This window comes from Dermacentor variabilis, chromosome 1, assembly GCF_050947875.1.
Source record: "Dermacentor variabilis isolate Ectoservices chromosome 1, ASM5094787v1, whole genome shotgun sequence".
NCBI classification, from domain to species: Eukaryota; Metazoa; Arthropoda; class Arachnida; order Ixodida; family Ixodidae; genus Dermacentor; species Dermacentor variabilis.
The window spans coordinates 17,926,805-17,952,893 of NC_134568.1; the positions used below are offsets into that span (position 1 = coordinate 17,926,805).

General features: G+C 49.0%; 1 protein-coding gene across 1 annotated transcript in view; it reads left to right on the forward strand.

Annotated features, from left to right (window-relative positions):
• Positions 1–26,089, forward strand: part of LOC142575643 (uncharacterized) — a 135,090-nt gene that overhangs the window by 53,883 nt on the left and 55,118 nt on the right. Inside the window, exon 3 of the mRNA XM_075685179.1 lies at positions 11,239–11,382. Within this exon, the coding sequence (XP_075541294.1) occupies positions 11,239–11,382 (144 nt within the window). The remainder of the gene's footprint in view (positions 1–11,238; positions 11,383–26,089) is intronic.

Below are 26,089 nucleotides of genomic sequence, written 5' to 3' on the forward strand. Positions count from 1 at the left end.
GCCCTTCTTCGGTTCGACGGCCATAGTGGTACGAATCCACGTGAACGAAGGCCACAGATAAACACACGCAGATTGACGCAAACACGCTCGTGGAACACGCACGCGCGCACACACACAAACACACGCATTCACGAGCACGTATACGTGCGCGCTAGGCAGAATTAGTCGGGAACCAGTTTCGTAATCGATACGAATCCACAGACCCTGGGAGTTTCCGAGCGCGCCGACTTCGTTGTAATCATTATTTGCACTAATTTATTATCGGTATATGCGACACGTTTCGGGCAAAGGCAAAAACAGTTTTGGAGGAACGCCGTGCAAGGCCAATTAGTTGGCAGTTTTGTTGGCGAGCTGACAATTCGTTGGCAGAGAGATGACTCCCCAGGGAGAATCAGTGGCACGGAGTTGTCCCTGCACGTCGTCTAATTCCAATATATCCGGCATCAGGAAAGAGACGACCGACGGAAAAATGATGAGGAAGCTGTGGCACCAAAGTGAACCAGGCATTGTAAAGCACACACGGAGCTTCTTCACGCTATATTCCCCTCAATGAATCGAATGCGACCGTTGTCTGGGAATCGGCCTTTCCAGTCGCTCAAAAGCAGTTTCAAATGGCGCCTTTACGAAACTCACGGTCGTTGCCATTTCTGCAGCGGAGTTTAAGTTCCATATCGTGTGCACATTGCCAGAAATGGGCCTTCAGGGCGCGTGCACGGACGGATGGACAAAAACAGAGAGATAAAAACAGAAAAAAAAGCAAGAAAAAAAAAACATTTTTGCGTTCAAACGACGCGAATAGATCTCATGACTGCTATAGCAGCGGCGGCGGGAGCTAAAGGAGCCGACGAAGCGCACGAAGCGCGCGTGAAGGATTGCCGAAAGTCCGTGCGAAGCCCGACGCTCGTTGTGTCCACTGTTGACCCCGAGCGGTCATTCCGCCACAAACATTCGCCTTGATCGCCAGCGAGGAATGTCAAAGGATGCCGGCAGGGCCCGCACGGGAGGCCGCGTAAGAATGAATTCCTGCGCAATTCATTGAGCGCCGCACGGTAGCACCCTGCCGTGCGAAGTGCGTACGCTGGCACGCTGAAGCGGAGGGAGAGAGAGAGAAGCAGAAACGCGAGGGGAGCACGCGAGAAATACCTGGGTCGAGGCGCGACGCGCCGGCACGCAAAAGGCATCAGAAATGGTTCAAGGCGCCCAGAAAATGGAAGAGAAACACGTGAAGGGAGTACGCATTCCTTGGTCACAAGTTGTGCCCGCCGCTCGGCAAATATAAATGTCGCCAAGGCCCCGCCGAGAGCACTTTAATGTATCAAGAGACGAGCGCGGGGCGAGAACGGCCTAAGCACCTTTCGACGGAACGCTTGGCGGTGACCCTCTCGTATACGCGGAAGCAGCATAAAACGAAGAGAGTCGTTTTAGGAATGATCGCGTGCTCTTGGCGCTGTGGGAGAGAGAGGGGGGGAGGAGACACTGCCTGGCGATGAGGTGCGAATGCGAGGGGTGGAGGGAAGCCGAAGGGTGCTGTAACGCAAGCAAGCAGAAAGTTCGGACGCGGTTGACAACAGTTCGGGAGCTATCAACGAAAGGTGTAGGCGGGAGCCGACAATGCGTCGCATGCGGCGCAAGCGTTCGTCGCCGTTTCTTTCTCGGCCCGCGGCGGCCGGTAGGCGTCCCCTCATCTTCTCTAAATAAGGGCACGCCGGAATATCGAAGCCGACGGGAGCGCCAACGACGGAACGGCGCAATTCGCATGCGAGGACCCTTTAATAATAATAATGGCGCTCGAATGCAGACAGTCGCCATGGGTAAAGAGAGAGAGAGATAAAAGGGAGATAGACAGAGGCGACAAGGCCCATGGTGAAGGCGGCAGCGAACAGCAATAAGAGAATCGCGCACGCACTCGAGAAGAGGCGACGACGCAGACGGGCCGCAAAGGGACACGGACCAGACGAACTCTCGGAGTACCGAAACAAACAAAACAAAACCGAAGCGCACGGTGGAGCAAAGTTAAAACGAGAAGCATCGGGCTTGGCCAAACGGCACTAGCGGCCTCTCATCACGTGGGCCTGCCCATCGCAGCAGCACGGGTGCCGCGAAAGGAGCCCAAGTCGGGAGAGAGCGGCGATTCTTGACGGCGCGCGGACGGACGGACGGGGGCGGATCGCGGCAAAAAGCGTCAAGTGGCGCTCCCTGTAATCAAAAAGGGGTCCGCCGCGAATCTCTTCTCCCGCTGGCGCACCGCCGCCGGGCTACCGTGGAAAGCAGCCGCACCAGGAGGGAGGGGGGGAGGACTTGGCGCCGACCGCGGCACCGCGAAGTGGCCGACGGCGCCGCCGTCGCCGGAGACGTCATGGCGTACGGAGCGCGCGCAGCGAAAGTTTGCCGCTGCAACAACTGGCGCGGAGCTGTGTGAGGGAATGCCAGGCCTTCCGGCCTCGCACTTCCGCCTTCCTCGGAAGAACGGACGTCGTCGACTGGGCGAGCCACTCCAAGACGCAAATAATAAAAGTGCTGGGGATGGTGGTTGCCGCGAGACCAGCTGCAAGAGAATTGTTACCACGGCCGTTGGGGCATGCAACTGCCGGTACCTGATGACTCTCGTCAGTAAGCGGTTCTTGTTACTTCGCCTGTTCCTTATAGCATGGTGCGAGTTTCTTGAGGCCTGAGGGATGCAGACTATTTCTTCACGCAGAATCTGTTGCGCCCCCCCCCCCCCCCCCAAAAAAAAGCCTTAGTCTTTGGCGTTCCCACAATACGGTCAAGCGTGTCAGTGAGACAAGTGCAATGAGTAGTTTATGCAGCAGCAAGCAGAAGCGCTTTGTTGGTACTTGAAGACGTCGGAATGCGCATTCTAGTTGATTGTTCTATATACAACCGCCCTCGTGAGAGAGAGGGAGAGAAAGAGAAACTGTTTACGAACAGACTGAAAACGTGAACAGACTGAAACTACTCGGACGTGCACCACACAACGTCTGACGACACAGCAGTGACGCACGCTGAATCATACAGATCATCGCGACGACTACAATTCGGTCATGTGGCGATGACTGAGGTATTCCTCAACGCACAAATTCGAGGGTGCCGTGTTCCTGGTTAGGGCGAACTTTTCCTACAGCAGCACTGGAAGCCGGGATAGTTGACAATGATTCATTATAGCATATAATAACGCCAGCGCATAATAGCGTATAATAGCATTAGCATTTAATAACGCCAAGGAAAGAAACTGGGCGAGCGCTAATTGTCCGCTAAGCTGTGTTACGGAAGATGTTTGTAAAATTACATGGCACAGGAAGAAAGAAAGGCAACGAACAAAACATAATCGATAACAGTTCATGAATTTTACTCGCCACTTGCCGCACAGGTAGAGCAGGTTATTCTCAGAACCTATCTCTCATGCCCCAGTAAATACACAAACTCGAATCATTACGGGAGATGTTAGTGTATCTGCAGACACATCAACATCTCGCGTATTTATTCACATTCGGTAATTTTACCTGTATCGCACGCGGTACAGACAAAGTTACCTATTGTGAAAATATACAGGGTGTTATTTTTTTTTAGCTACACGAAATTTTTTTGAGGATTGCCTGTGGCGAATAGCACAATTCTAACCCTTGATCTAAATTACTTGATAAGGCGGCCATTAGTTCTATAAGAAATAAAAATACTTAACTGAATAATTAACGTAAGTAAACTAATCATATTTTTAACTAATTACATTACGGCACATATTTCAATCTACGAATTGTAGCTAGCGAGTTTGCAAGGCGTGTCGACTTGAAACGAATTCTGAGGATGGCACCAGTTTCGAGACATGCGTCGTCAAAGTTACGGTAAGTTACTTATTTCTTTCAGCAAACACCTTTTTTTTATGCATTGAAGCACAAGAGTAACTGGAACGCCAATGCATTTCGTTGGACGCTTTGAAATATATCTCGAAACTGGTGTAGTCCTGATAATTCGTTCCAAGTGCATCTACCATGCGAACTCACAAGCCACAATTCGTAGACTGAAGTATGTCCCTAAAGTAATTAATTACAAAGTTAATTGGCGTAACTGTGTTAATTATTCACTTGAGTACTTTGATTTATCGCAGAAGTACTGGCCGCCTCACCGAGTAATTTAGATGAAGTGTTAGAATTGTGCTAACCGCTACAGGCAATTTTTTTTAATATAGTGCAGCTAAAGAAAAGAAGAAACATCTTCTATAAGTCCATGAACGTAAACACACACACACACACACATATATATATATATATATATATATATATATATATATATATATATATATATATATATATATATATATATATATATATATATAATTTAATGTATTCTTTTTATAATATTATTCATTTTACTGTATTATTAATTCCTTGCCTTTTTTTGCTTTTTTACTTCAAAGATTAACGACCTGCCGCGCTAGCTTAGCGGCTATGACGTTCCGCCGCTGAGTGAGCTCGGGCTCGCAGGTTTGATCCATGCCACGTAGGCCACCTTTCTATGGGGACGTAAAAGCAAGAAACGCTCGCGTGGTTAAGTTGAGGAGCGTATTGACGAACCCCAGGTGGTAAAAATTAATCCGGGCGTCCACCACTACAGCGTGCCTCATAATCATATTGTAGTTCTTGCACGTAAAACTTCGCAATTTCTGTCTTTTCTTTCTTTTTTTCCTTTCCTGCCCTTGTTTATATTGCGCTGCCCCAATTACAACGAACTTTTTTCTTCACCTGCGGGCATCGGTCTGAGCGTAGTACCTTTATATATGTCACCGGCGCGGCGAGCAAATCGACATCACGTTGTTGAGCCCATCTGGCGACGCAGCCACCATGGCGCGCACAGATGCAGTACGGCATGAGTGCCATTGAAAGAGGTCAATGCAGGTCAATTTTTCTTCTCAATCGTACCAATAACCCGGAGCAGTGCACCGTGTGTCTCCACAAAAAAAAAAAAAAAAAAGAGAAAGACACGTGGTGCTGCTCCCGTTCCGATTGCATCTTGCAACTCCACATACGCGCTCGCGCCAACCGGGGTAAAACGTCTACAACGTCCGCTGCCACTCCTCTGGATGCTGCACCTACGGCTGCAGCGCGTTCGCGAGCTACTTTGCCGGCAATTTACACCGCTGGCACAATGGCGGCCAACTCGCACACATCCCGACGCCCTCCCAGCCGAGGCGAACCTCGCTTGCCCTACGGTTCATCGCGATGCGTGCGCCAAATCGCGCGGTTTGTAATCTCGTTTGCTGCTGCTGCCGCCGCCGCCGCCGCCACCGCCCCTGGCGCCGAGCATGCGCGGCTTAAAGGAGTCAACTCTGCGTTCACCATCACGCGAGGCCAAGGAGACGCCTCCCGATGAGGGCCTGCCACCGCGCGCGTCTTCCCGAACGTTTAGGCGAAATCGCGCGCCAGGATCTGTATACGTGCGAGGGGCCGGTAGCTCCTGTCTCTCGCCGTTGTTTGTTATTTTTCCCCGTTTTTTTATGATTCCTTTCACCCGTGGACGCCTGTACTCTCTGCGGGCTACGTACAGCGCGCATTCGTTATCTCAGCCGAGACGAAAGGCCGCCCCGAGATTACGAAAAATCGACGGACCCGTGTTCCCCTCCCCCTTAGTTCCTCTTAACTCGCAATTCGTGCGCTAGCGCACGCGCCCTAAGTGAGCGTAATTTTTGGCATGCTCTCTATAAAGCGGTTCCGACTCAGCGGTAGCGTTCTTTCTGCGCGGCTTCGGAGAAATCGCACTTCACGTTTTCACTAAGCCTCACTACAGAATCGACGCGCACATCAGCAGTATTATCTTGCGAGCGATGTTACAAATATTTGAGCGAGGTTCTTGATTAGAGTAAAACCTAGACTTGCGCGAGTAGTTTCGCACGGTTGGTGGGAATGGCAGCGGTGACTGGGACAGGAGAACACGAATACGCATGGCTGCCGCTTACTTAAACTGGTCGTGCAATTGTCATATACCATTTGCAAGTCAATGCAAGTCCCCGTGACAAAGTAAAATGTGACTGGTCATTTGTAAGTCTGAGACAACTTACAGTTGACATTCGGAAGGTACCAGTGGTAAGTTGACTTGTCATGTTGGAAGTGAGCGCTGTGTATGTGTTCTCCTGTCCTCCTCTCAGTCGTGCTGTTTTATCGCCAACTTGTTATGTGGAATGTGTAAGGCATGGTCGTACTTAAATAAGCGCACGGTATTGAACTGTTGAGTTAGGTTGACGACAATGGTTTTAATTTGCAAGACAAAAGAAAGAAAGATGCGTATGGAAAGTGTCACATGCACTGGGGGTCCGGAGCGCGCCACTCGCCCACTTCTGAACTTCAAGCAAACTCTTGAATTTGCGTTCCTCTCTCTTCTGTTCTATGCTGTAAGCACAATGGTGCAGTACACGAGGAGCTTTGCTCTCTGACCCTATAATATACGTGAATTCGAGGTCCCTCGAATTCACGCGCGTTTACAATGCATCGCTACGACTGCAGCGTCACCCTGGTTTATAGGAAAGCCCCCCGAAACGCAAGCACGCAGATTCAGCTGTATGCCACTGCGACGGCCAACAGCCATCCAGTGAGACGTCCAACATACACTATTATTCACTGCTACAGTTGTATAGTCTTGCCCACAGAATACAACACTTGTCTAATTAACATTTATTTAGCGCCTAGTTGGTACTGTTTATATGTTCATTTTTCTTCTTTTTTTGTAATTTTTCTCTTTTATTTTTGTACGTATTACAATCAATTTGCACTTTCTTACGTTACTTTCTTATGGAGCTGTGCAACTTTGATGCACGCCCTACCCCCCCCCCCCCCCACCCCTTATGTAATGCCATCGGGCCCTTAAGGTTGAATAAATGAAATGAAATAGAGCTGCGCCAACAGATAAAAAAATAATAATGTCGCCATCAAATTGATAGCTGTTAGGAAATGTTCTGATTGACTAGTACCGCTTCTGTCATGTCGGTGACATCACTCCTGACCTGCTCACGGCTGCAGACCAATCGCACAGCCTTCGCACGAGCGAACGGCTCCATGAATGCAGCTTCTTGTTTAGTTGAAGTTATCAAAGTGCCTTCCGCAATGCCACGTGATGTTAAAGAGTGGGAAGCATGTAAATGTAATCTAGTAATTAGTGCACACCTTATTAAAATGCCCGATAAGAGAGATATGAGTTTAGTCAAGTGTATGTCAATATAATGAAGATTTTACGCGAAAGTGCAATGTGACTGAAGTTTACGTTTAATTACAAAAAGATAATGCGGTATACTGTTTCTTGATCTGAGGCTAAGTTTTTTTTGCAATATCATTTGTGCCTAATGTATAAGCCCCGTTCTGTGAAAACCTTTGCTGCCGTACGATTCGGGACACAGCAAATTGGTCAGAAATGGTATCGTCTTGTCTTGCCTCCGTTCAGCCATAACAAAGTCTTGTCAGCACCGCTTGCTGGAAGGCGCTATAGGTATCAAGTCAGCAGGCTAACCATGGCTGGTTACCCCGAGCACACAACCAGGACGACTGCCGAAAAACTGGCGAAATGGTTAAAACCCAGAGAAAGAGCAAGTGATGGAAATGATGTTGGTGATCGCAAAAGGCCAGCAGTTCTTCCTTATGTGCATATAGGCTGGCACATGGGCTCAAAAATGTCGCCAAGCGATATGAGGTTAGAGTTTTTTTTTTTCTTGTCCGATTAAATTATCCAGCGTGTACCAGGCTCTGCAGTCGTGCGCACAAATGTTGCGCACGATTCGCGCAAGGTAAAGCATAAGCCAAAATTCGTGGCGTGCCGCAACACAGTTGTGTATATACGAGACTCGCATGTCATGCGGATCTTGTTCTATCAGCTAAATGGGCAGGTGCATATATTGAAAAACAGGTAGCACGAACATTCCTCCAGATTAAAGAACGCCGGTCTATTGCATTCGGCCACCCATTGCCCAGCTTGTAGTTACAAGCCCATTTTTGAACGCACACGCGTAATCTGGACAAATAAAAATGAAAAGGCCCGCCTCATTTCAGAGGCCCACCTAATCAATAAATGTGGTGCCAGGTGCGTAAGCCAGGCGTCATTCGCGCTTCACAAAAGGAAAAAAAAAGTTTTTTCGATGTGTCTAACCGTTACAATATCACACTATCTTGTGTTGCCGCTCTTCTGTCTTGTTTCGCTTTTGGTTGAGGGAATGAATAGTGCGCGGGCCTACGCATGCGTAAGTTGTTCTATTGATATGATTGTCTGTAAGCAATAAACTTTTAGTCGTGAGTCAGCACTCGTGTTACGTCTCTCTTTTTTGTCCGTGCTTGATTTGTTTGCAATGTAAGTAGTAAGGATAAGAGAGAACCGTCGCATGTAGATATATCTCGTTCTCAGCAGAGTATGACGAAATAGTGACGCGTATTCCGACATGGGGATTTGCTGGCCGCCCAGTTCCGAATACAGCAGCTGGCCGCCTCTGAAATGAATTCGAGGGTTTTACGCGCCAAAGCCACGATCTGATTATGAGGTACGCCGTAGTTGGGGACTCCGGATTAATTAGGGACCACCAAGGGATATATAACGTGTCCCCAATGCATGAGACACGGGCGTTCTTAGATTTCGCCCCCATCGAGAATGCAGCCGCCGTGGCCGGGATTTGATGCCGCGATCTCGTGCCTAGCACGCAGCATCTTGCCTAACAGCTGCTAAGCCACCGCGGCGGGTGGCAGCTGCCTTTCTGCTGTGCACATCGTTATCGCGGTAGGTCGGTTTGTGCAAATGTTCTGCAGTGACGAGTACGTGTGTGTCCCGAGGGCTCCGAAATCTTACCGGTTCCATGTTTGCGATCGGTGAGCGTCTCGTCTTGCATGCCGTTCGAATGCTTGCTTACATAGCGCGCCTGGATTTAATGCATTGGCACTATGTATCTGTCTGAGTACAGCTTCAATAAGACGACGTATTTTTTTACTATCCGAATAATGAACGAATTCCGCTGGCAGGACCATGTGAAGCTCTTGAACAACGATTGATCCAGTGGTGTGCGCCGTGTACTTTTAGAAGCTTGATAATAAATGGTAGGTGCGACTTCGTATACTTCAGGCCGCATGAAGAGATCATCTATACTTGACGTTGCCGCCAAGCTCATGGCGATGGGCAATGGTAACTCAACTTGTGTCTCTGTATGCGGAAGTGCTTCAAAAGCTTGGTTTACTGATTCAACAACACACCCTTATACATATTACTGGCGCATCCACCGGTGCGCGTCGAATGAAGCGCGCAGCCAAGTCTTCGCAGGCAGAACCAGAAAATAGGACTCGACTATATAGTGCTCTCAGTTATCCTCCATTTTTGTAGCTGTGAAGGTCTGCACTTAGATGTATAGAGGTTGGGCTCTCTACAATGTGACCAGTGTAGAGCTCTTGGGGTGCCTCATAAGCAAATCGTGGTTTGGCACGTAAAACAACAGAAGTTGATTATTTTTTTTATAGAGCGATAAGTACAGGAAAGGCACACGTAGTCAGTGAAACACGCAGATTAAAAAAAAGACATACTTAAAAGCCACCAATGCAGAGCCTCACTGTTACCGCTAACAGCCAGAGCTGTCCTCCTGCTTGGTTTTTATGACTGTTAGGGCTCGTTGCTGCGACTTGTCGCTTTGATTACGTAGTTGCTATATAGCAACATTGTGCATGGCTTGAAGCCAGCCGAATATTCCGCAGCTTCTATTGATAAAGGTGGCGCCGATGCTCTGCTTCGGTGGCTCTTTGTAATGTGTGTGCGCGTGTGCGGCCGCACGGTCATCTGCTGGTGCACCTTCAGGATCACTTTTTAACTAGGATGATAGTGCTTACATACTCTCAGCTATAGCTTTGAGATTGTGGCGATATTAGGCTAAAAGTATAGACTTTTTTTATGCTATTGCTAGTGCTTTACGGCAGTTACGAGCGTTGAAGATATATTTAGACAGCGTCTTTGGATTATGCGGTTTTACGGGACAAAACCACGATTTGATTCTGAGGCACGCAGTAGCGTGGGACTATACGGATTAATTTTTGCCACCAAGGGACACCACCAAGGGTGTTCTTGTATTTCGGGCCCATCGAAATGCGGCCGCCGCGGCCGGAATTTGGTCCTGCGACCTCGTGCAGCGCAGCACCAAAGCCGCTAAGCCACAGCGGCGGGTATACAGCGTCCTTGTATAGATACCCGAAGCAACTACGGAAGTTGTGTAAGATAGGCAGCTCTGTGGCCAGCCTCACAGATGAGCATATCTGAAAATGCATGACATCCAGGGTGCCTAATAATGGCGTATGGGCACCTCTATTGCGCTACTAGCTGAGCTCAAAGATCGGCGGTTGAATTTGAGGGTGGCATTTAGTGTTGTGTTTGCCAACACTCTAGTTCATTAGGTATTGGCTCTTATGGCAGATCTCTTTGTGAAAAAGAGTAGCATTGCCTCTGCCGGCTATTTTTGACAAGCTGGGTGCAGTAGCTCGTGCGCACAGCTTCTAGGCAGCAATTTAAGCATCCAGTTATTCTGTCCTGCCACCAAACAAAACAAAAAAAAAACATTCCGGTAGTTTTTGGTTTGGAATGCGGCGTAGCTCAGATGGCGAGTTTCGCTTAATGATTTAAATAGACTGAAAGAAGTGAACTTCACTGTCGATATCACTTTTCAGAATAAAAAGAAGCATATTAAAGCGTCCCTGTTCGATCTGGCAACCTGTCCTTCCTCGCTGGGAATCGAATGTTTCATTAGCGTCACCTATTATTTTCTGCTGACTTCATTTTGTTCGAAACGCATGTCTAATGACACTTACCGTATCAATAGAAGATCCTCGTGAAAGGCCTCACCTCAAAGAGAAATACTGCCCTAGCCTGCTTCCTAGTTGTGCCCGTTTTGAGTTTACTGCGTAAACGAGGGTTATATTTGTATTTCTTGAAAGACTGCTCGAACGTATGGGTTCTTTGGAACGCTCTTGAACAGTAAATCGTGCTGTGAAGAATGAAAGTGCGACAGGAAAAGACGCCATCGAAAGTGTATAGTTCGATATCTTAAGGATATATGTAGATTAATTAATGCAGCGGCCCAGTCATGCTCCACCCTTCCCACGCTGAACACATGCCTGTAGTTCGTATGCTGGGTCTCATTTCTGGGTCTCTCTTTAGCTGTAACCCTTTCATGGCTGCGGTCTAAGGTTGCAAGTTAAGGCGCGTGCTTCTCACCCGTGATCTAGATTTGTTTGCTTTGTCCCGCAGAAACTGAAGCAAGGACTGCCCTCCCTTCACCAGCCATGAATTGCCAGGAATGCCAGCAGTGTCAGGAGCATCCTGAGACTCCCGCAGAAAAGGCCACCGGCTGTCTCTGTAACGAGACAAGTGGTCCCCAGGCTGCCGACAAAGGTTGTACAACTCCCACTGCGTGCTTTCGTCGAGCGCTCAAGGTGCAAACGAGACCAGATCAGAGTAACGCGTTTAAATCGTGACTACATGTTGATATTGGGAAACCTATAAAGGGAAGGGACAAAGGACTAACTGTGGCTAACTATGAAATGCTCCCTTGCGAAGCTCCATAGCGAGTTCATTGTCTTTTACGATCGCATCAAAATCGACCAACAATGCGTTTTGTTTAGGTTTAAATGTTCCAGCATCATTTGCACATTTTTTTCACTCAGTGATAAGCCCGTAAGCGCTCTATAGAAGTAATTTAAGTATAGCGCCAAGCACGTATCCTTGTGGCTCCGCCTACTGGCACTGCAAGCTTGAGTGATGCATGCTGGGTGACATTCAGCGTTACTCTTTTTTAGAAAAATATACTTCAAAGTTGCTGCTTGTGCAAGAATTTAGAAATAGGCTTAATCACTTTAATGCTTGCCTTAGCTCCGTATAGGTCGAGAAGTGACAGTATAGCGTGTTATCATGTCATTCGTTGCTTTTAGTGTAATTCAGTCTCCTGTAATTTCTGCTTATGTAGGCTTTGTAAAATAAGTAAAGGATGATCTAGCTTTATTATCGCTCCGTAATAATTCCCTATGGGAATTGCAGTATATATGAATTAATTGAATCAGTTAAAATATTGCGATAATTCTGGCGGGAAACACTTGTTTGCGTCCATGTTCATTCCACTCGCGCGCTTCATAATTTTTTGCTTTCCTGAAAGTTCCCAAGTATTTGTTTCATTTACGAGCGTCTGGCGAAAACAGATATGCATTTGAGCTTAGCGCAAAGTGCCTCACTGGATGAATCCAGAACACAAGCGAGTCATCAAATAACTTCCCTTGGTGTACTTGCCAAAAAATAACACATTTGTTTGAGAAAACTGTGAAAACGTCTGTGTATAGTGGCGCCATTAGATGTCGTAATGATGGGAAGAACGCTATAAAGAAAGTCTTTGAAGCTATCGGTGTTACTGATACGGTGCTGAGCAGGGCAGGCATTAACAGAAACGCCATGGCACACCTCTGCGTCTCTGCCTAAATATAAGTACAAGAGGAAGATAAGAGTATGCGACAGGTACGGTTTCGAGAGGCTATCGGAAAAAGAAAAAAGGCTGGATATTACGCTGCACAAAGTTTCTGGCCTGGGCGCTTCGGAGTGAAAACATTATTTCGTGTTATTTTAGTAAGAAAAAATTATGAGGTTTCACGTGCCAAAACCACTTTCTGATTATGAGGCACGCAGTAGTGGGGACTCCGGAAATTCTGACCACCTGGGGTTCTTTAACGTGCACCTAAATCTAAGTACACGGGTGTTCTAGCATTTCGCCCCCATCGAAATGCGGCCGCCGTGGCCGGGATTCGATGCCGCGAGTGTTATTTTAGTGAACATAAGGAACATTTTCTCACAAACCGCGAAACCTTCGAAAGAGATGTTGATGTGAGTCGTTTCCGAATGCCTGTCGCGCCTACTGAAACGACAAAATTGTGTCTGCTTCAGAACTTTTGCGCTTATTAATAAATTTGCCTAAGAAAGCTGGTCTAAATTTGCACCACTATTAAATTTTTTTTTTCGAAGGGATGGTCACAGCCATAATTTTTGTTTTAATTCAGAAGGAAGCCCAGTATATCTAAAATCAAGGAAAACAGATTTCAGCTGCGTTGATCGTGAAAGGTCGTGGCGGCGTATCGTGCGCTTTTTGCGTAAAAAGATACTCTTTTGCTCAACAAGAGTTGAACACACACACACACATGCACACGCACATGCACACACACAAGCGCACGTACACACACACTTGGTAGTTTACTTTATTTTCCAAATGAGCCACAATACATAAACTTCAAAGTTGGCCCCTACGTGTAGTGGGAAGATCTTAGCGGCGGCAATATAGGAACCTAGGAATATAGAAATATAGAATATAGAAATATAGGAAAGGAAATGAAAAGAAGCGAAATAGATATCGTTCATGAATATTTAGTCGACACGTTTCAGACGACCTGCATGGCAACCAGCATCGCAGACATCCTTAGGCAGTCGGGTAGGTGCTGTACGCTGCTACATTGGAGACGTGGCATTTGCTTGCATCCGGCCTTCTCGCACCGACGACCGGCAATTCTTCGCATGCCGTGGACTGTGTAGTGTCGCTTCAGTGTCGGCTATGTCGGTGTCGTTTGAAAGAAGAACTGTGCAGCACCTTTTGAGAGCAATGTTAGAGCTGAAGGATCGCGTTCATCACCATTATTATCATGATCTTTCATGTCCACTGCGGGACGAATGCGTGTCACCGATCTCCATTTATGCATGACTTGCGTAAGCTAACCCCATCCTTATGCCTGTTTAATTCCTCATTTCATCCCATCACCTTTCTCCGCCGTTCTGTACGGCAGTTCCCTTTCCCTTGGTAATTTCTCTGTGCTCTAGACGGCCGTCGGTTATCTATCCCACGTGTTATATGGCCTGTCCAACTCCACTTCTTCCTCTCAATGTCAACTAAAGAATATCGGCTGGGAAGCCGAAATAAAGTTGGGAATCTGAGCCTGTCGCCTCAGACGTGACCTGACGAACGACGAGATCGGACCATTAACACTCTGGGCCCAATACGTGCGGCGAGCCAGTGATCGTCGCGGGAACGCCGAAACCTTAGAGCACGCTTTTCGGCGCTAATATATATTGTTAATATATTCTGGATTAAGTTTCTCACATGGTGAAACGAAATCTGCGTTGTGAAAGAAAGGTAACCACTTAACTGGTGGCGTTTAACGTACAGGTAATGCCCTGTGGGCTATGAGGGAAGCCGTGGTGGAGCGCTCAGGACGAATTCTGACCACGAGGGTTGCACATAAATCCAAGTGTATCGGCGTTTTTCGCATTTCGCCCCCATATGAAATACGGCCGCCACGGCCGGGAAACAAACCCCTGACCTCGTGCTTAGCATTAGAACGCCACTGGCCACTGAGCGTCGAGTAATGCGACAGGTACAGGCAAACACTTCATATTTCGTTTGAGAGTGAGTCTTGGCGGCAACTAACAATAGGGGGGGGCAGAACCGTGACAACAAGCTGGCTTCGCCACAAAACTAATAGTAGTGCGGAGAAGCCACAATTAACAGGCGAGGCGACGACGACGCGTTTCAGGCCTGTCCGTACAAGCGCATTTATTAGTGCTGCGCTTGTGCATGCGCGCACAGTATATCCTTGTACTTGCTAGTGTAGAGGTTTAGTGTGTAGTTTCACCGACCGCGGTAGCTCAGTCGGTGTGGCGTAGCGCTTCTGAGAACGAGGTCGCGAGTTCGGTCCCTGCTGCTGCGGCCGCATTCCAACGCGTGCAGAATTCAGCCGTGCATTCAGTGTACGCCAAAGCATCCCGGGTAGTCGAAATTAATGCGGGGTCCTCGACTACGGAGTCTCTCGTACCCGCAGAGTCACTTTGGGACGGTATAAACTCCGCTATTTCAGGCTTAGCGCTGTTTATAAGTGCAACGTGTTCATCAAATACAGCGTTGCTACAATTGAAAACAAACAGTCTTTTTTTTTTTCATTGCACGGACGAAGAACTCAGCAGACAATCGGTTTTAGAAAATAAGTATGTTTTGATTATATATATTTTCCCCCTCAGCTTTATTTCACTTGGGTATATATAGCGCGGTTCAAGATTGTTATACAGAGTGAAATCCCTCTACATGAGTGTCGACGAGAGGCGCTGGAGTGAACGGACGACCTAGCAATTTTCGGCATTACTGTGTTAAGGCGGGTGCTATGTAAGCAGCAGAAAGAATATTAATAATAAACAAGAGCTTCAAAGAGGAGGGAGAGAGAGAACAAGGAAGTTGGCTATCGATGTCGGGGAGGAAGAAGAAACCGACTGTGGTTTGGAAAAAATGGCGGTGCCACCCTTAGGAGCCGTTCTTTAGGCTGTGAGGATGTCACATGTTGCGTGTGCTTGCGTGTTAGATATCTCCTTTGATCCGCTGAATGAAGGAGGAAAGTTTGCAGAAGCAGTTTATTTGATTCGATAACGTTCGTGCAAATACCTCCGCTTAACCATTGTGGACTCGGAACTGCGACTCCTCCTTGCTAGCTGAAGCTCCTAAGGACTAGAACTGTGACTAGAGCACATTGCTACATAGTCAGCCGTCGACTAATAGACGTCGATGGGAAGCGGAGTCCCCAAGAAGCGAATGGTTGAGCTCGATGAATTTGCGAGAAGCAAGAAAAGTCGCATACCAATCATGATGCTTCAAACTCTTAACGAAATACTGTCCCTTAATTTCTTTTTCTTCTGTTTTTTTATGACCGGATTTTGTTGCATCGTTAATCGCAGTATGAGTCTTTTATACCTTCAGAGCATGACAAAAATAATTACGTCATACTTTAAAGCCACCATTTCAAAACGCGCGCCAAGGGCATTGCGGCTTCGGTTCTGCACCAGGTCTTCTTGTGAGATCATGCGAATTTGACGCGGTGGTCACGTGGCATTGCAAACCGTCTTCGTAGGCGTCAGTGAGCTCGGTACAGAGGTCGCAAGCCACGCTGTGACCGCAGCGAAGCCTATGCAATTGACAGTATAACAGGGGGAGAGGACCGTTTCATGCATGTTCCCAGGGAATTCCTTATCAGAGAAGCAAAAACACCAAAGGACCAGGCTTTTCCCATGTCGCATTCGCAAGGGCACCGAGTGCAGGATGAAAGATAGCCTCATTTTTGTCTCTTTTCATGGACATTATCAAAAAGTCGGAATAAAATTAAATTTGGCGATGTGTATCGAGTTTCTGTGCTTAAATGTCTCGTGAGCTCTGCAGCGGTAGACTGCCCCATTTAACCGGGCTCCCTGGCGTGCTAGTAAGCGTTTTCACATACCACCTGATCATCACCACCGAGTTATTCCGAAGTGAAGCTTGCTTCATACCCGAAGCTAGGCAGTACTCGGGGCGTGTTTGGAACTGAAAGATGGTGTACGGTTAATTGGAGATCGCAGGCAGAGGCCTTCGTCCTGCAGTGCACATGAAATAGAATTATGATGATGATGATGATGGTGGTGGTGACGATGTTGTTGTTGTTGTTGTTGTTGACGATGATGATGATGATTATGATGATGATGATGATGATTATGATGATGATGATGATGATGATGATGAATTAGGGGTATGTTACGAGCTCAAGAAGATGAGGTTTAATACCATGATTATGGAATATGCAGCTACCTAATAATGCGAAAAAAAAATACCCCAAAGTTTTTTTGAACATAAACTAAATTATGGGATATTGCGTGCCAAAGCCGCTTTCTGATTATGAGGCACGCCGTAGTGGGGGACTCCGGAAATTTGGACCACCTGGGCTTCTTTAAAGTTCACCGAAATCTAAGTACACGGGTTTTTCGCATTTCGCCCCTATCGAAATGCGGCCGCCGTGGCCGGGATTCGATACCGCGACCTCGTGCTCAGTAGGCCAACACCATAGCCACTAAGCAACCACGGCGGGTGAGACGTACCGAAGCGCCCGCTTACTAAATAGTGCGCTTTCGTGCCCAATATACCTTAAAGGATTCGTGTGTCGTGGAACTATATAGATAGCAGCGACCAAACGCCTCATACTGGCTAATAATAAGCCCGGCATGGTTTCGCATCCATATGCCCTGTACACTCAAAGGAACTCCTTCCTTGACGAGGTTGTGACATTGCTTTCGCAAAGTTAGCGTTCCAGCTCAAAAGCGCACTTGCGTCGCATACGCCTGTGTGCGTCGCATATACGTGCGCCTACTATGCTGGCCCGTTTATTCGCGCTGGAAGACTGACTTTTCCCAGAGTCGTTACGGACGGAAGTGTGCGGTAAGCGCGACACGCGGTGTATACATGCTTCGACCGCATGCACTGCAGGGTTACTTCGAGCGCACACGATGTATAAGCGGAGCAGGCGTCGCTCACGGAAAAGCTGTGCATGACGCGCACGGCGAGGGCCGCGGTCAATGGAGCTTATAAGAAGTGGGCGTGCTTCCATCGCTCTCCGAACGCCAACGACGCCATTGAAACACGATGGGAGACCCAAGACTCGCGCGGAAGACCGGCCAACAAGTTGACGCTGCAAGGAGCCCCGGCCACCGCGAGATACGCGGGTGTCGTGGACTGGAAACGCTTGTTGTGCGTGCGCGTATGCACGCGACGCGTGATCACGCGGGGTCTCCCACTTGCCGTGTACGCTCTCCTACGCGCATGCGCCAGCTTCTCGGACTCGCCGTCTCCCGGCGGCGCCGAGCTTTTCATCGTCTTGCTTTAGAAGCGTGTGTGTGACGCGGCTTTGTGGCTTGCCCGAGGAGATTGCGGCCTGTCTCTGCAGCGAGGACCTGGGCCCTCTCGTCTTGCGCCTTCATACTTGTATAGCTGTCTGAATGTTTTCCTTTGTTAACTTCTTTTTTTGCTGCGCCTTGTCTTTATGTGTGTGTGTGTCGCGTTTTGAGTCCTTGCGCGGGCCTATACAGTGTATATGCGGTAGCCCTGCCGGGTCTGTATACGCCTCGGTGAAGCGGCGTGAATCGAAATTACACACGTGTGGACGGCGGTCGCTTACTTCCGTTTGCAGCGATCGATGCTGGCACTGCGTGGAGCGCTCGCTACACTGCCACTCTCTCTGTACTTTGTTCTTGAACGCGTTTTATTTCAGCAGTCTGACGACATTTTCTTTTACTGTGCTCATTTATTATAGCGAAACATTATTTATTTATTTGTTTGTTTGTTTGTTTGTTTGTTTGTTTGTTTGTTTCCCCGAGGTGACTTCACTGCCACGGCACACGATAGCTACAATTCGTCGATCACAGTTCTTGGCGATCGTCATGTTTTATTTAGCATTATACCACGGGTGCTACCAGTTATTTAGTAATCTGTGTGTTCTGGGAGGGGGGGGCGGCAAAACTTAATGCCTTCAGTGATCCATTAAAGAAAACGAGAGAGGGAGACAGAAAAAGAAGCGTTGCTTTCATTTCGTATGCGCGGAGGCAAGCCTTCTCCAATACCATTAAGGTTTATGTAGATTCGTTGGCGAGAATAAGAAAGTTGAAGTAATTAAAAGACCGTAATGAAATCTATAGCGTGAATTAAAAAAAAAAGAAAAATGTCTAGCAGCTCACCTCCATCTAACTGAAAGTGGCAGCCGTCAGTCATAAGCAGCCCGTAATGTTGAAGTGCGATTCGCGCTATGACGGCGTTGAAGAACTCCAAGCGTTATCCCTCGAAGATGCAGAGGGAGGGTGATACGCGAGGGCTGACGATTACAGAAGCGAACATTGCGCTTCTATACAGAGCGTCACTTCTGTCACGCTTACGGGCTCGCAGCCTCAGTGCTCTTGCATGCTCAGGAATGCGCAGTGGCACTCACGCTGCTCAAGCTCAGTAATGTTGACGGCCGTTTGTACATGTAAAACTGGAAAACGTTTGGCCTGTATGGTACAATACGTTTAGTATAACTTATGGGCAGACATTTAGCTTAACGTAATTACAATAGCGTAACAGAATGCGCAACCTATATGTTGGCGATAAAGCGCGGTGCGCACAACCAGGCCAGCAAAGAAGAACAAAAAGAAATTAATGTGAAGTTACAGTGTATGACACTCAAAGGACACTCAGCTGCGTTGTCAAATCGATTAGAGACAAAGTAAGGAACTGAAAGCCGGCTTAGTTACTCTTGATTCGATTTGAATTAATAAAAAAGAACTTTGTCGTACGGCAGTCGGCTACATCGGACAAGTTAGACGATGTGCAAATGTCAAGTTAAGGGAGTGCCAAAGAAAAATGAAAGAGGAAGATCCGTTTTAAAGCCTTGTCGTTACGCACTTGTTGCGTTTCGCCTGCGACACGTGGTTTTGCCGGCGCGACTGCGGCGGGGCGGCAGACATTTTGGCCCGATCGTCGTCGCCGCAACACTCATCGCCAGGTGTTTCCAGGCGCGACTGCGGCGATGCGACCGCCTAGGGATCATCCTCGCATTCCAGTCATTGTGCCCGAAACAGGCGATGCCAAAGCAGGGATCTCATTCCAGTTATTGGGCCCGAAACAGGCGATGCCAAAGCAGGGATCTCGTTCCAGTCATTGTGCCCGAAACAGGCGATGCCAAAGCAGGGATCTCATTCCAGTTATTGGGCCCGAAACAGGCGATGCCAAAGCAGGGATCTCGTTCCAGTCATTGTGCCCGAAACAGGCGATGCCAAAGCAGGGACCATCCTCTCATTACAGTCATTGTGTCCGACCGGCAGCGCCACGACAGGGTGCTACGAGATCGTGCTCGACATGGTGCTACGGCATCGCTACGACAGTGTGCGTCACCATTAGCCCATTGTACATTCACGTGCTCGTCTTTTGAGGGGTTCCTTCTTGCCCTCAACTGCGAGAGTATAAAAACAGCTGCCCCCGGACGCCAAAGGGAGGGCTCCGATTTCTTCTGTTGAGTGAAGTGCTCTCCCGTCTCTCTACTACGGTCAAACCTGACCGCCAACTCTTTGCGATGTTAAAATAAACAAGTTGTTTCGTTGTTACCAGTCGACTCATGCTTTGCCGGGACCTTCGGATGCTTCCAGTTGTACCCCAGGCCGCCAGGCCAACGCTACCCTTGGGGCTTGCGACCCAGGTACAACCACGGGCGTCAGCGCCGAGTTCCCAACAGATCGTACCAGCGGTCAGATCCCAAACTTCTGGTTGGCAGCGGTGAGATCGCCTCCGACTTCAAACAACTGTCTGCCAGCGGTGAGATCGCGACAACGGAGGCCAGCAGCGAAGAGATGCAGTTGACTGTATGCTGAGCAGCTCAACGACGATCCGGGAGCAGTGCAACGAGCCCTGTGTGACGACTGGTTGCCTGCAGCGGAACGACTGCGCGGAATTCCTGCCTGCGAGATTTGGTGAGTGCGGGACTTTCTTCTTCTGAGCTTTGCCAGGCTTTTGTTAGTGTTAGAAACAGAGCTGGTAATTGTGGTTGTCGTTGCTGCCGGGTTAGTTTGCGGCAAGACAATAATAAGCAGTAGAGAAAGCAGCATTCAGAGCAGCCATGGATTTGAAGTCGTTGCGCAAACCGAAATTGTTGGAGCTTGCAAGAGAGTTGGGTCTGGATGTCTCAGACAAACTAAGAAAACCAGAACTGCTAAAGGCTATTCTTGAGTTAGAGGCTGAGGATGACGAGCTGTCGGAATGCCTTGAGACTATTGAGGAGAGGTCAAAAAGACAGGAGCGCGAACTTAAAGAGCAAAAAGAGAAACAGGAGCGCGAACTTAAAGAACAGAAAGAAAAAGAAGAGCGTGAACTTAAAGAACAGAAAGAAAAAGAAGAGCGTGAACGTAAAGAACAGAAAGAGCGAGAGCAACAAGAGAAAAAAGAAGAGCGCGAACACGCTTTGGAAATGAAGCGTCTTGAGGTAGAGATGGAACGCGCTCGTAATGGAAGTCAGGCACACGGTGCAGGAGAACGCGTATTGTTCAAAATGACTGACCTGATGCGGCCGTTTAAGCTTGGAGAGGACATTGGTTTGTTCCTGGTTAACTTTGAGCGAACGTGCGAGAAGCAGGGGTTCTCTCGGGAAACGTGGCCACAGCGCTTGCTCACTTTGTTACCCGGCGAGGCGGCCGACGTAGTCGCTCGCTTGGATAGAGAGGAAGCAGAGGATTTCGACAAAGTAAAATCGAGTCTGCTAAAAAAGTACCGGCTGTCTGCGGAGGCGTTCCGTCGGAAGTTTCGGGAAAATGAGAAAGGCAGAAGTGAGTCATATACAGAGTTTGCGTATAGGCTTATGTCGAACATGCAGGAGTGGCTCAAAGAAGAGAAAGCGTTTGGTGACCACGATAAAGTTCTGCAGTGTTTCGGGCTAGAACAGTTTTATAGTCGGTTACCGGAGAACGTGCGATACTGGGTCTTGGATAGGCCAGACGTGAGTACGGTGGCTAGAGCCGCTGAGCTAGCCGAGGAGATTGTGACGCGTCGAGCTCGCGGAGCTAAGGACGGTCAAAAGGGTGAATTTGGCTCGAAGTTTGAGAGGCCGAAGTTCACACCCATGAGAGCAAAGGGGAACACGCGTAGTGCGGATGCGAGTGGAAGCAGTGCGACCGAACCTAAGGAGACGGCGGCAGCCGAAGCCGAACGCAGAAAGCGGTTCGAGATGAGGCGAGCGGGCGTTTGTTATACGTGCCAGAAGCCGGGTCACTTTTCGGCGCAGTGTCCGGAAACAACACCAAAAGTTGTGTTTTTTTCATTAGGCAGCACTGACGAGAACATGAAGCTTCTCGAGCCTTACATGCGAGACCTCCTCGTGAACGGGAAAGAGTGCCGAGTGCTTCGCGATTCCGCAGCTACGATGGATGTAGTTCACCCGTCTTACGTAGAACCCCATATGTTCACGGGCGAGTGCGCATGGATCAAGCAAGCCGTGGAAGCTCATAGCGTGTGTCTGCCGGTAGCAAAAGTGCTTATTGAAGGACCTTTCGGAGCGCTTGAGACAGAGGCGGCAGTGTCATCTATGCTGCCACCCCAGTACCCGTACCTATTTTCAAACAGGTCCGATCACCTCCTGCGCGAGAAGGGGCTTTTGTTTGGTGAAGCTAGTGTTCAGGCCTTAACCAGATCGAAGGTTCGGGAGCTCGCTGCAAAGGCGGTAGTTGCGGGGCCGACGTTATCAAACAACGAAAAAGGGTCAGAGGCGCAGCAAGCTGATATTCCGAGCACGCCCGAACTGAATAAACTTGAGTCTGTAACGTTAAAGGCGCCAGATACTGGAGAGGAAATGCCCGACACGGGAAAGTTAGAAGAGCTATCTACTGATTTGCTCATCGCGCCTACGTCAGACGGACTTGATAGGTTGCTAAAAGTCAGCCGGTCGGCTTTGATAGCCGAGCAAAAAAAGGATGGCAGCCTGGAAAACGTGCGCTGCAATGTCAAAGAAGGTATCGCCAGGAAAACTGCGCGTTTTGTGGAAAGGGGTGGAGTCCTGTACCGGAAGTATCTAGACCGAAGAGGAGTGGAGTTCGATCAGCTGGTCGTGCCTCAATGCTATCGTCAGGATCTGTTGCGCTTGTCACATGGGGGTTCGTGGTCCGGACACCTAGGAGTTAAGAAAACTAAGGACCGTCTCTTGCAAGAGTACTATTGGCCAGGGTGTTTTCGGGACGCAGACCATTTCGTGAGGACATGTGACACTTGTCAGCGGGTGGGCAAACCAGGGGACAAATCAAGGGCGCCGTTGAAATTGGTACCTATCATTACGGAGCCTTTTAGACGGCTCGTTATTGATACTGTGGGACCTCTGCCGGTAACAGCCACGGGGTACAGACACATTTTGACTGTGATCTGCCCAGCGACAAAGTTCCCTGAAGCAGTGCCGCTTAAAGAACTCAGCTCAGTTGAGATAGTTAATGCACTACTGTCCATATTTGCGCGAGTTGGTTTTCCTGCAGAAATTCAATCAGATCAGGGCACAGTGTTTACTAGCGCTTTGACGACAACTTTTCTCGAAAGGTGTGGGGTAAAGCTGTTACACAGCTCAGTGTACCACCCACAGTCGAATTCCGTTGAGAAGCTCCACTCCGTCATGAAGCGCGTGTTGAGAGCCTTGTGTTTTGAACATCAAACTGACTGGGAGCTGTGTCTGCCTGGGGTGATGTTTGCGTTAAGAACCGCGCCGCATGCAGCTACGGGGTTTTCGCCAGCTGAACTGGTGTACGGTCGCTCGCTTCGATCTCCGCTTCGCATGCTTCGAGAATCGTGGGAAGGTAGGGGCGACGACCCAGTCGTGGTGGAGTACGTACTTAAGCTCCTCGAACGCTTAAGAAGGGTACAGGAGTTGTCAGGTGAAGCAATGACAAAGGCCCAGCAGAGGGCCAAGGTTTATTATGATCGGACAGCCAGGGCCCGTCGTTTTGAGGTTGGCGATGAGGTCATGATATTGCGCACATCGCTGAACAACAAACTAGACGTGCAGTGGGAGGGCCCAGCACGAATTGTTCAGAAACTGTCGGACGTTAACTACGTGGTAAGTCTGCCAGGAAAGCGGAAAGCACAGCAAGTTTACCACTGTAATCTGCTCAAACCTTATAGACAAAGGGAAGCAGTGGTGTGCATGATGGTAAACGTTCCTGAAGAGCTTCCGGTCGAGCTTCCGGGACTAGGCTCAGTGACGAACAGGGAAGACACCGGTCAAGTCATTAGTGACCTTATCAGTAAAGCACCGCTGTCGCCTGAGCAGAAAACCGAACTACACCAGCTATTACAAGAGTTTCAAGGTCTGTTCTCTGAGAGGCCTGGTAGGACTTCTGTACTTACTCATGATATAGAACTTACCTCCACAGAGCCAGTACGATCCAAGGCGTATCGGGTGTCACCCCGCCAGAGCGATATTATGGAGGCTGAGGTAAAGAAAATGCTACAGCTCGGTGTTATTGAGGCAGGTGAGAGTGATTATACCTCCCCTTTGATTTTAGTTGAGGTACCGGGCAAGGAACCTCGTCCTTGCGTCGACTACCGCAGGCTTAATTCCATCACTAAGGATCAAATTTATCCGATCCCTAACATCGAGGAGCGCCTTGAGAAAGTTAGTAGCGCTCAGTTTATTTCCACCCTAGATCTTGTCAGGGGTTATTGGCAGGTTCCACTTACAGAAGAGGCTAGTAGGTATGCGGCGTTCATTTCACCAATGGGAACATTCCGTCCTAAAGTGTTGAGTTTTGGTTTGAAGAACGCGCCATACTGTTTTTCAAGCCTCATGGATAAAGTGTTGCGGGGACAGCAAGAATTCGCTTTACCGTATCTAGACGACGTAGCGATATTCTCCGCATCCTGGTCTGAGCATATGGCACACTTGCGGGCAGTGCTAACCCGCCTGCGCGAAGCGGGCTTGACAGTAAAGGCTCCTAAGTGCCAGTTAGCACAGGCCGAGGTTGTCTACCTCGGTCACGTGATTGGTCAGGGTCGTCGCCGCCCCTCTGAAATAAAAGTGGCCGCTGTGCGAGACTTTCCGCAACCGCGCACCAAGACCGATATTCGGTCGTTCTTAGGTGTCGCCGGCTACTATCAGAGGTACATCCCTAGGTACTCTGATATCGCGGCTCCCCTGACGGATGCTCTAAGAAAGACAGAGCCTCAAACAGTCGTCTGGGACGAGACCAAGGAAAGAGCTTTTAGCGCCCTAAAGAGTGCCCTAACAAGCCAGCCTGTGCTACGATCGCCAGACTATACAAAAGGGTTCATTGTTCAGTGCGATGCTAGTGAGCGAGGCATGGGCGTTGTACTGTGCCAACGGGAAAATGGAGAAGTAGAACACCCCGTCCTGTATGCTAGTCGTAAGCTGACCAGTCGTGAGCAGGCGTATAGCGCCACCGAGAAAGAGTGTGCATGTCTCGTGTGGGCCGTTCAGAAATTGTCATGCTATCTAGCCGGCTCGAGGTTTATCATTGAGACGGATCACTGCCCTCTCCAATGGCTGCAGACCATCTCTCCCAAAAATGGCCGCCTCCTGCGCTGGAGCCTCGCTTTACAACAATATTCCTTTGAGGTGCGTTACAAAAAGGGGAGTCTCAACGGTAACGCCGATGGCTTAAGTCGAAGCCCCTAACGTAGGAATCAGCCTCAAAATTGTTTGTTACTGATGTTTTTCTTCCTGAGGCAGGATTTTTTTTTTAACATATTGCTTTTGTTTAGTGTTTCAAAGTGATGATATGCTTTCTAGTGCAATTTTTCAATTTGTGGACGCGTTCTGAGTGATGCTGGACTACTGTAAGGAACTAGGCAGTGGTATAAAAAGGGGAAAGAGCCTGGCAGGGCTTAGTGAGGGTTGTGCCGTGCTTGCTGACTGAGCGGTTGAGTTTCAGCGTAGTTCTAACGCTTGCCGGGAACGAGAACAAAAATGTGAACTCTCCCGAAGTCACTTTGCAGTGTCCCGTGCGAACCTGAACGAGAGAACGAGGCCTTCTCTGTGCGCTGCGCTCAAGAAACGTCGAGGGACGCCCGACTTCGGTTATGAGCATCATCGAGCGACATCCCTCCGGACAGCGGATGCAGTCCCCTGTCCATCGGGATCTCCTTCCCCCGGCGGGGCGGTCTGTTGCGTTTCGCCTGCGACACGTGGTTTTGCCGGCGCGACTGCGGCGGGGCGGCAGACATTTTGGCCCGATCGTCGTCGCCGCAACACTCATCGCCAGGTGTTTCCAGGCGCGACTGCGGCGATGCGACCGCCTAGGGATCATCCTCGCATTCCAGTCATTGTGCCCGAAACAGGCGATGCCAAAGCAGGGATCTCATTCCAGTTATTGGGCCCGAAACAGGCGATGCCAAAGCAGGGATCTCGTTCCAGTCATTGTGCCCGAAACAGGCGATGCCAAAGCAGGGATCTCATTCCAGTTATTGGGCCCGAAACAGGCGATGCCAAAGCAGGGATCTCGTTCCAGTCATTGTGCCCGAAACAGGCGATGCCAAAGCAGGGACCATCCTCTCATTACAGTCATTGTGTCCGACCGGCAGCGCCACGACAGGGTGCTACGAGATCGTGCTCGACATGGTGCTACGGCATCGCTACGACAGTGTGCGTCACCATTAGCCCATTGTACATTCACGTGCTCGTCTTTTGAGGGGTTCCTTCTTGCCCTCAACTGCGAGAGTATAAAAACAGCTGCCCCCGGACGCCAAAGGGAGGGCTCCGATTTCTTCTGTTGAGTGAAG